The sequence below is a fragment of the Eublepharis macularius genome, chromosome 3, assembly GCF_028583425.1.
Source record: "Eublepharis macularius isolate TG4126 chromosome 3, MPM_Emac_v1.0, whole genome shotgun sequence".
NCBI classification, from domain to species: Eukaryota; Metazoa; Chordata; class Lepidosauria; order Squamata; family Eublepharidae; genus Eublepharis; species Eublepharis macularius.
In genome coordinates, this window is record NC_072792.1 from 47,130,843 (window position 1) to 47,141,920 (window position 11,078).

The following is an 11,078-nucleotide window of genomic DNA, read 5'->3' on the forward strand; positions in this document are numbered from 1 at the left end:
GAAGAATCCAGTCATTGAGTGGGGAAGTCATGACTCTCTCCAGCTATTGATGGTGCCTTGCTTTGTTGCTAAAAGACTTGCAGTAGCAGAAGTGTTTTCAGCCAGTAGTGGGATAGAGTTGTAGTCTTCAACCCAATACATTCTTCTTTGACAATACTTGGCTTTCACATATCAAGCCATATACACCAAATTATTTCCCGTAACCCCTTGATGAAAACCCCCTGAGTATTAGATATGTTGAGACAACATTGTGCAGCAGTTATAGTTTTGGACTGAAATCTCCATTCTGTCAATGGAAGCTTGCTGAGTAGCATTGGACCATTTTCAGTCAGCCAAACTTACCACACCAGGTGGTGGTTGTAAGAATAAAATGGAGAAGGGGAGAGTGATGTTGTCGCTTGCTTTGGTCCCCATTGGAGAGAGAAGCAGAATATAAATATCTAAATGCACTGATGCTAATGCACTGGTTTCTGTAAGTTGATGAAGGCAAGTACTAAACCGAAGTTTGCTGTAGACCAGGGGTGGGCAAATTGCGGCCCACGGGCCACATGCGGCCCGCTACAGAGTTTTTTGTGGCCTGCCAAGACAGTAGAAAAGTGTGATAGGGTACATTTGTCTCATTAAACTGATTCTAAAATTAAATGTGCTTGCAGCTATAGATATGAAATTAGCACAATAAATAAATTGAATAAAACTACCACTATTTTATTTAATTTATATTTATTGATTTTTATGATACAATTTATACCTTTTCTGAAATGCAAAGTTAACTAATGAATGCAATCATTTTAAAAGGTGCGGCCCTCCGCTAACCTCCGCTCCCACAAAGTGGCCCCGGAGCCAAAACAATTGCCCACCCCTGCTGTAGACTGTGCATGACGGGAATACGTGTAATTTTGTGTTAAATGCATTTGCCAGCATTACATTTTAAAACACACACACAACATTTTACAAATGAAATACATGAGAGGGTCCCTAATTTCACATGTATTTCTGAAGTTAACAGAATTATCCATGTCTGGAGTGCTAGTATGTTTTCAGATGAACATTTGAAATAACTTCAAATCACTAGAATTAGTCATGTACAAGCAGGGGACCCACAGGGATTTGTGGGGGGCATCTAATTTTCTCCTTTCCTGCTATTTCCTCTTTCCCTTCCCTGAACACACTCCTAGTCTTATCCTTTTTCCTGCTTCTTCCTCTCCTTCCCACTCACCTGCCAACTTATTTGCACCCGGTCCTCAGCTTTCCCTCCTGTTCCCCCTGTCAGTCTCTAACTGAGAAAACTGCATGGTGGAGAACCTGCAAGGGCTTGGGGGACGACGACTTGCTCTCCCCTGTGTCCCCCTTTCCCCACACTAAATCTTTCTCCTGGCAGCCCACATATCCTCACTTTTCCCTGCTTCCTTCCAACATGCCTACCAACCAACCCAAGAAGCTCACCTTATTCTCTCCAATTTATCCTCGCATCACCCCTGTGCGGTAGGTTAAGCTGAAAATATGTGACTGGCCCAAGGTCACCTAGCAAGCTGCTATGGCAAAGTGGGGATTCAAATCTGGATCTCCCAGATCCTCATTTAACACCCTAGGCACAACACCACACTGGCTTTCATGGGATGACTGCTGTTGAACAGCAGCAAACAGCCAGCCCTGGGTGAGTCATGCAAGTCATGTAATGAGTTGCCAGGTGGTGCTGTAGGGCCAGGCCCCAGTGAATCCTCTCTCAAAGGCCCAAACAACCCTGGAAAGGGCCCTGCCCCCCCCTTGCCTATTACTGACTTGAAGGCTGTTTTGGTTGCCCATCAGTGGCCCCAACAGCCATTGAGAAGGCATTTGTTTCTTGAAGCGACAAATGCCACTTCTATTCTTTTGGGATGGGTTTAACCCCTCAACGTGTTTGTTCATGGCTCCAGTTTCTGGATTTAAAGACAGTTGGGGCAATGCTGAGAATTATATATATATATTATACACACACACACTACTACTACTACTACTACTACTACTACTACTACTACTACTACTACTACTACTACTACCCTCCAGCAGGAAGTAAAAACTTGGGAGTTTGCATGTAAACCATCAATTTTTCTAAGACTAAAATCCTGGAAAATTAGCTTGGTTACTTTTTTTTCTAATTCAGACTTTTAGTAGTAGTGTTTTAGCTGGAAAGTCAGTTCTGTGCCTTAATTGATAAAGCAATCCCATCAATTACTGTAATATTCCAAAGTGCCTTACATAAAATCATCTTTACAGAATCCGTGTTTTGTATTTTGTACATCACTCAAACTTATTTTGAAGGCTGCTAGGCTGGTATGCAGCAGTACTACTGAAGCAAGGGGGGATGAGTCTTGTTGGAGAAGCTGCGGAGTTTAAAAGGTGGCCAGTGGCAGCTTGAAGGGCTTTTTCGGAGCTCAGGCAGAGTGGAGGCAGGGTGGGAGTCCACAACCATCGCCTTGCAGAGAAAAGGAGGCATCAGAGGCGGAGCAGCAGCAAGTGAAAGGGGAGTGGCGTAAAGTGGCTCAAAGCACAGTGGCTCAAAGCACAGAGGCGTAAAGTGGCTCAAAGCACAGCAGGAGAGCAGTGCAAGGTTGGCCAGGGACAGCAGGCAGAGACGCTGGGAGCATGGGGTGCCATAAGACAGTCCTGCCTCTCCCCACCCCCCTGACCCCATGGCTGGAAAGAAAAAAAGCCAAACTGCTGCATTTACTGGATTAAACCAAATAAACTTGTTTTAATCTGATCCATTATTATCTGGCTTCCCAAATCTGATCCAAGGTCCTCTATTTTGAACCGGCATAGCTAGATTTTGCTGGATCAGGGTAATCCGACTAATTAACCAGTATATGAATGCTGGATTGCAACTCCTACTTGTGATTTGCTGGATCTAGTCCCATACGACTAACTCTTACTGTTATAATATGGCTTTACATGTTCGCTTCAAACAGCAGTTCCACTCTTCAGTGACTGAGCTATCTTTAAACTGTAGTAAAGAGGTTCAAGTGTGGGGTTTACTGTTCAAACATTTAACAATCAAAGAATCCTACATTGTATGCCCAGAGTTCGCTCCGTACTAAACTTGATGCATGAGCACTGCAAGGTGTAAGACATTATTTCATTTTAATATTTTTGAAACATACACACTCAGTATTGGTTAATACACTTCTAATGAAATTACGCAAACATGTAACCTTTATAAAAATTTCCCTGTTAAGTAAGCATAGAATGTTTCTTGGTGTTTTGAAAGATGAAGAAATTGTGTTACCATCTATATATGCACTAGTATACAAGTGAGGTTGAAACAACAATATATAGTGATGGGGGGGGGTTCATTAAATTCCATTTGCCAGCATGTCCAACATATTTTTGTATTCAAAAGGACAAGTTTTAAAATGAAAACAATACACAACAGAAAAATCACGATACATAAATATTTCCATGCAGTGTTTATGAACTCTCAAGTCATTAACGTTTAATTTTTTATCCTGATTTTGAATTCCACTTTTCCTTCATATGGGTCATGAGGATTGCCAGAAGTAATTCTAGCACCAACAACTTTGCATACAATGGCTACTTCTTTGTTCAATGAAATGTTGAGTAGTTTCACAGCTACCAAAGGATTCACGTAGGTAGGCTGGGATGAAAAATAAAAGCATAAACAGTTAGCTATGCCATTATTTTTAAAATTAGTGATAAATCTTTTTAAAAGGGAATCCAGGATTGTGAAAGACATACCTGTGCTTTACATCCATAATAAGGGAAGTAGTGAAGGCTAAAGGTGCCATTTGCAGGATAATAGTGAGCATCCACTAGCCTATTTTCTTCCTAGCATTTACAAAAATCGCAAGTGTTAGTGGTGGTATATGAACCAACATTAGGAAGTAATTCAGTTGAGACAACTAAGGTTTGTTAATCTTCAAAAATCACTCCAAATTTTCAACCTTGGTCTTACTTTAGAAATAATTCCAGATGTTCTAGAGATCGCAAAATTAACTCAGCCAGCCAGTATCTGGCCTCACTGGCGGTCACGTTAAATCTGGTGCTTTTGAATGGTACTGTCAACCCTAAGCGATCAGGTTGTTTCACCTGCATTACCTCTAATGGTCTAAGCGTAGTTGACCATTTATTGGCATCCCCAAGCATACATTCCCTAACCACCAATGTGGAAGTAGGTGAATATCTTGGGGGAGATCATCTCCCTTTGATTCTTGAATTCACACCTCAACAGATGGATATGCCCACCTATATCACTATGGCCCCCCAAGATCGGACCCTTTTCAAGAAATCTATCAAATGGTCCCACGAGATCGAGTCCCAGATAGCTGAATTGCTTAATCAAGGAAAGCCTGATATATGCTGGGCACAACACTGCCATTCAGATGGAACACAAGGAGGGTTGGAATATTATAGAACATTGATGAGGAGTTTGTCATCTTTCTTCTCTGTAGATAAGAGGGTTATTAAGCAAGAAAATGTTGCACCCAATTTAAGGGGTAATAATTGGTATGAGGAATGTAGAAAGTTGAAGAGATTAATTAGAACACAGTTTAGAGTCGCTAAAATCACAGGTCTTCAGAAGGAAGTTGTAAAGATCAGACTTCTTAAACAAGAATACAGGAAGACCATTAAAAGGAAGAAAGAGTTGGCAGCCTTGAAAGACTGGGAATCCCTTCATCTAGCGACTTTAGAAATAACACAAAGAATGTTATGCAACTTGCTTCCTAGAAAATGATTACTTTAGAAATCTACACCACCATGTTTAGTTGTTCTAGGACCATGGTTTTAAATAAATTGTTGGCAGTGGATAAACTGCTAATACATGAAATGTTATTTTCTAAGAAAGAGTTAGGAAATGGCTTAGAATATTTTTTATACGGTCCACCCAGCTTACAGACCCCCAAGGCAGTGAACAATCAAAACCATCAAAACCAAACCAAGCAAAAACAACAATTAAACAAAACATAAACAATTAAAAGCACATAAACAAGGAAGGAGGATCAGTGAGAGAACACCAAATAAAACAGGTAAGTCTTCATCCGTTGGCAAAAGACAAATGATTGAGGGGAACAGATGGAATTTCTCTGAAGGAGGAAGTTCCATAATTTTAGTGCCAGGACAGAGAGGACCCTGCCTTGAGTTGGCATCCGTTTAGCCTCATATGGTGAGGGTACCCAAAGAGTTACATTTCCATTGATGGAACTGGAATGAAAGTGGAGCTTTCTTCCATGACTCAGCCAAATCAGAAAAAATACACACACTTGTAGAATATAGAAGCATGAAGTTTAGTTGGCTACTTGCTGTCTTCGGTGTGAAAAAAATTATGCTGGAATAACTTGAAATAGGTTTGTAAGCAGATGCAGCTAACAGCCTCTCACACTATGCCCCTTTGCAAAGACAAAGTACCTTTTGTAGTCTGTTCAAAAGATTTTTGAATTGGTGGGTGGGGAAATAAGTAAGCTCTCTACCTGCTTGTATACATCAGAGTAGTTCTCCAGTCTGCTTTTTTGTAAGCACAAGTTTTTATATCTGCCCAGTGGACGCTATATTAGGCACAGTTAACCTTTGAATGCATGAGTCTTCATTTGAATGCTGAGATGTGGCCTGCAAATCTAACTGAAATAGAAATAGCTTCAATGGAATAAGATTTGTATGTCTATTTTACCTTAGTTTTAATAATTAGGATGTTTTTTTTGGTTTTAAGGGTTTTTAAGATGTGTTTTTATAATGTATGTTTTTAATTTATTACCTGCCTTGGTAGCCCTGATTAGGACAAAAGTGAGGTATAAATTTGGTAAATAAATAAGATTTGGTACACATACTTACTAGAGTTGTGCAGTTCACTTTTGGTGCAGTGCCGTTGCCAGGAAGAAAATTGATGATCTGTAATACAATAACCTCTGCAGTGAGACTAATAATTTAAACCCCATGCCTGCATGCACTTGACCTACGTAAATGTTCCGTCCAACATGTGGCACCAGGTGAGGTCAGCAGTGGATATGGTAGGGAAAGCTCCACTTTACTCTCAAATGTAGGCTCTACAAGTTTGGAGCCTTTAGGAGTTCCACCTTTTTTTAAGCCACTTTGAAATACCTACTTTGATACTTACTCTGTTCATTTTTATTATTACACATGGTTTTCCTTCTGAATATCCAAAAGTGGGATCCGTCAGACCCGAGCAGTTTTCAAGCATCTCTCGTGTAAATTTACAAGAACATTTTGTGTGATTTGGAGGATGGAATGAGTTTTGGAAAAAGTAGTCTTCCCCAATGCAATTTTTGTTGTCACGTTGAACGCTTTCATTGTATGCTACATAGGATTATGGAAAAAGTTGGAGAGATTTATTTTTAGATAGTGTTACAAAAACCTTTTCAAAGCAGGTTACTTAACCTACAATGAATCCTCCCCACCCTGCTCACTCCCTTTGGTTCAGTTGTGTTGCTAAACTCCAAAAATCCAAAACACAGGCCTGGGAGGTAAAGCATCAATTATTCCTCCACCTACTTGTGAGCAGAAGGAAGGAGAATGGCAATCTAAAGCTGTTTAGGTGCCCATTGTGTTGCATCAATTTCTATATTAAAACATCTCTGTGCTGCCTTTTTCTACGGGGACTTAAGGCAGTTTACAATCCAGAATGATGGACAAATACAGAAATTAAAACCAATTCAATTTAACATTCATCAACTAAATGTTCAAAACCCCTCTGTAGGCACCAGAAGCCTGTAACTATAGTTCCTTTTTTTTTAATTACCTGCAAGAAAGTTTTCAAGAGTCGTCACAAAACCATTCCAGGAGTTATTAGAAGACAGACTGTAATAAATTTCCAGTCCTTTCTCTCCATATTTATCTGGTCGTAATGTCACACCTTTATTGGAAGAGCAACATTAATAAAGAACGTTAATGATAAACTCGAAGAAATGTTTGTGTTATTAGTTTGTTTCCATTTGACTAAATCTATAGGAACAAAACTTATAAATGGATGTATATCAAGGCTCTCTTCCTAGCAAATACAGTCTTTGGTTTACTAGAAATCTCCCATTATTTTCAGAAATGTTATTTATGCATTCATTCTACAGAAAATCTATTTTGGATGTTTGACAGCAGAAACTTAACCCTGGTTCTCACATGCAGGAGAAAGCTCCTTCATATTTTTTTTAACAAAACCTCCATGTGAATAGGAAACTAGCACAGCAGAGAGAGAGGTTCTGTCCCTTTATTGGCTCTACTGATTTTCTATTTGAAGGGATTTTTTTTCATAAAGAGAAATTGTAAAGTATGGTTCTTTCTTGCTTCCTAGCAAGCAATTGTAGTGTTTTTCAAAAAGATTTTGAGTTTTTCTGACTACATATATTGCAAACTTCAGTTAGGAAAAATAGTCTTCACTGATACCTGTGGGGGTTATTGAATGAAATAGGCAAGATGTTTTAAACCTTTTTAGTATATTTTCTCATATTATTTACCCCAGGGTCTCTTGCAGATTTTCCTTGTATCTATTCTACCTACTATCATTTTGTAGTGTTCTAATTTACATTTGCACATAAAAACCTCATGCACTAAGTTAAAGAATAATTCTGGGTTTCCCTGCCTAAGTTTCTGTCATAGTATTTGTCAGAAAAATTAGATTGCATAAACTATGTTATCATTGGAACTTTGCCTCTTCAAGCTTGCTGAAGTCTAGTATCACAGTCAGTAGGATATAGATATCACAAGCATTAAGACAATAACACAAAGCCACAAAAATGATACGTTCAACTTAACTACAAAATTATGAACCTGGATATTTTGTAGATTTAATAGAATGGGCCCAACAGTAATATAGTACCTGGTGATTTTAATCGATCTTGATAGTCTGGCGTGTATGGATTGAGTGTCTTCATTAAAGAATATATGGAAAGGGCAAACAGCCCAGTCACCACCACATAGAAAGCAACATAGTAAAGACTGATCCATACTATTAAGAAAACACATTAAAATAGGTTATAATATGCTCTATGGTACAATTGAATAGCAGTGAAGTATGTACTATAGTTTTGGATGAAGAGCAAATAGCCAAAAATTGTTTTAGGCAGTTAGAAAGTTATGAGCATTCCAAGTTCAGCATATTTATTATTACTAAACAAAAAATCCACTCAGCCTGTATTACGGGGAGAGCAGACTATAAGTCTAATGAATAAGTAATAAATAAAAATACAGACATTGTTTCTCTCTCGAAACAATGCGATTTAGGAGGACTGTACAATGTCACTCAGGAGATGGGGGAGGTACTCCCAATTATAGTGGACCACATTGCTAGTGGAATGAGATTTGAAGGGTGAAACACCTGGTCCAATGTGTTCCATAGAAGTTGACTGACCAGAGAATAATGTGCCTTGAAAGACTCACCAGAGCAGATCTGCCCTTACGGTTTTTGCTCATACATTTCATGACAACTAAATTTCATTTTCACATACTACGCAAAGAAGTTGTGGAGGTATCTATGAATATCAGTATCCAGAACTAAAAAAATAAACAGTTCAGAATTTGTAATCGCAATAAAAGCCTTAAGAATAAAACGTTTCTGATGAAATCTAAGGAACAATTTCGCTTGCTGCTTTAGAAGATATTAGAGCTAAAATGTGAGGGGTCTGTAGGTTATATCTAACATTAACTCAGGCATAGTAACATATGCCATAATTACACACCAAAATTACTTCATCGATACATTGTCCTTCAGAAACTAGTAGTTGAGAGGCAAGTACTAGCACCCTTTTGAAGATAGAAGCCAGAATTTAAAAGCTTTAAAAAAATATCCAGTGTAATTTTTACCATTTTTCCTTGAAATGGTAAATAGGGTCCATGTGCCCTATCGCATTAAACTCCCCTCAATTACAAGAAGATTGTTTCAGGTAGGTAACCATGTTGGTCTGTACTAGAACAGCAGCATTTTCTTTTACAAGACATATTTTCCATTCATCATACTTGGATCATATAGTAACCTTGAATGGACATGAGCACATTCCAACAGCGCAAGTTTACCAATATCTCATCCTTTTTACAGGTTCATGACCACATACCCCAATTAATCAAGGTTCTTCCCATTAACTGTCCTGTGTCTGGATTCCACACAAAACGCTGGAAATTTTCCATTCTTTGACTGCACGTCTTCTTTTCATTCAAAGTTGCCATTTTTCCCTCTCCTGGAAACTTTGGAGCTCTTTTAGGAAACAAGTTCTTCAGTTGGTGCCCAAAGAAATGGTCAGGTAGCCCTTTTCGATTTTATATCCTGCCCTTCTGAAGGACATCTGGGTTACATTCACTATCAGCCAATGCTGATGCTGGCTGTTACCAACCCACTGTACCTATTGTTCTTTTAAATAACTTGATAAGCAAAACATTTAGGTTGGTACAAAAAAAAAACCCCTGCTATCAAATGTCCCTTTCTTTTCCTCTTCATGTTGCGTATTTTGCACAGAACTTGTGATACGTTCAGCACTATAGGCTTTATCAAAACAGATAACATTTAACAGCTTCCCTGGATCACCCATAAACATTAAAACTGCTCTGTTTTATACTATTCATTTTGACATAACTCTGCAGCATTATGATGGACAGAAGCGGGAATAAGTTTTTTTAGAAGCAGATAAAACTTGCTGTTTTGACCCTTAAATAAGAATATATTGATAGAATTTGGTTTGCCAGCTAGTAACGTTTGTTTTCTAAATGTAGCTATTGAAATTTCTAAGTGTAGTTGAGCTTGGGCTACAAATAGAATAAAACAATAGAATAAAAGTGCTCTTTTCTGGAAAAAAATATTATTAACTCTTCTGTAACTTGTCAGTTGTTAGACAAATAACATTGATTTTTCTTGTATGAGAAGATACAGGATCAACAGCCACATAATTCCAAAATTAAGCCAAAGACACAGAGACAGGCCAAATTACCTAACATGTCCACAGTGCTGAAAGGTATTTAAAAGAAAATGCTAAATGTATCAGACTCATTATTTAAATAAGTGCCTAAGAGCAAACCCCACCATAAGAGGCTGTCGATCCTCTTTCACACTACCACCCACCATAAGCATCCCTGCACAGGTTTGTGACTTCATAGACAGTCCCAGGCGGTCATCATTCACTACCTGTCTAGTCCCTAATTATCAGGCAGAGAGCCTTGACCCAAATCCATACAGAGACCCCTCTCTTTCCAGAGACCTCACCAGACAGATCACCAGTTCCCTATATTCACTACCCTTCACTCAACTAAATGCCCAGCGCTATTGGTATCAGGGAACTCCAGTGTTTACTTCTCATATATGCTGCCACCATTTAGTTAATTAACCCCATTGGTTGTGGCAAGAATGATTGATGTTTCTCTGTGTTATTTCACCTCAGCCAACAACTTCAAGCCAGCCAGCATTAAACCAGAGAAAAAGAATGGTTTTTTTTATTTACAAGATGTATAACACAGGAGTGAATTATTGAAACACCTAGCTACATTGTTGTTAAGAATTAAAGGTATAACCACCCACACTCTTATAACAGTGAACAGTTACAATATAAGATGACAGATGCTGCTTTCCTTCAGCAGCCTAAAATCCTTCTCCCCTTTTCACTAACTGCCCTAACAGATCTCCACTGTTACCAGCCCCAACATTACACCAGCTCTAATTGGCTGTTTCCCAGGAGACACAGAACTGGTTCCGGTCCTGTCCATCACATAAGTAAAAAATTAAATAGTTAAATACTGGACCGGAGCGCACTCAGTGCCTCTGACTCTTAACTTCTCAGTTCATCTTCGTTCTTCTGTGCCTCCACACATGGGTACTGCGCACGCGCAGGCCAGCCGCCGGAAGATTTTTTACCGCTTTCCCAGCTCCGAAGGGGCCGTTTGCCGCGCGCCTCAGTGACCGTTTCCCGCCCAAACGGTCACATGCTCCTCCAGCGGCCAACGGCCCCTTCCCTCAGTTCTCTTCTTGCCGCCGCTTGAGGAGAACGTTCCGTTAGTAGCTCCGTGCTTCTTGTATCTTTGGATTGCCTTTTTTCGTGCTTGACTTGGATTTTGGACTCGACCTTTCTTCTGCTTCGTGATTTGGACTGACTGATTTGGTG

General features: G+C 39.3%; 1 protein-coding gene across 1 annotated transcript; it reads right to left on the reverse strand.

Annotated features, from left to right (window-relative positions):
- Nucleotides 1-3,469: 3,469 nt before the first annotated feature.
- Nucleotides 3,470-9,159, reverse strand: ATP4B (ATPase H+/K+ transporting subunit beta). Its single transcript, XM_054975032.1, has 7 exons — nucleotides 9,048-9,159; nucleotides 7,817-7,945; nucleotides 6,746-6,859; nucleotides 6,104-6,303; nucleotides 5,821-5,877; nucleotides 3,733-3,822; nucleotides 3,470-3,631 (listed from the first exon to the last, which is right to left on the reverse strand). The coding sequence occupies exons 1-7, from the start codon at nucleotides 9,157-9,159 to the stop codon at nucleotides 3,470-3,472; spliced, it is 864 nt and encodes a 287-aa protein (XP_054831007.1).
- Between the last annotated feature and the right edge of the window lie 1,919 nt (nucleotides 9,160-11,078).

Bases quoted from the DNA above. Each gene is read 5' to 3' on its own strand.
- ATP4B (XM_054975032.1), bottom strand. From the start codon at position 9,159: ATGGCAACTTTGAATGAAAAGAAGACGTGCAGTCAAAGAATGGAAAAT. The intron at 7,946-9,047 runs GTATGTGGTCAT...TTTTCTTAATAG, and splicing joins AAGAACCTTGATTAATTGGG to TATGGATCAGTCTTTACTAT. The intron at 3,823-5,820 runs GTAAGTATGTGT...TGTAAATGCTAG, and splicing joins AAGTGAACTGCACAACTCTA to GAAGAAAATAGGCTAGTGGA.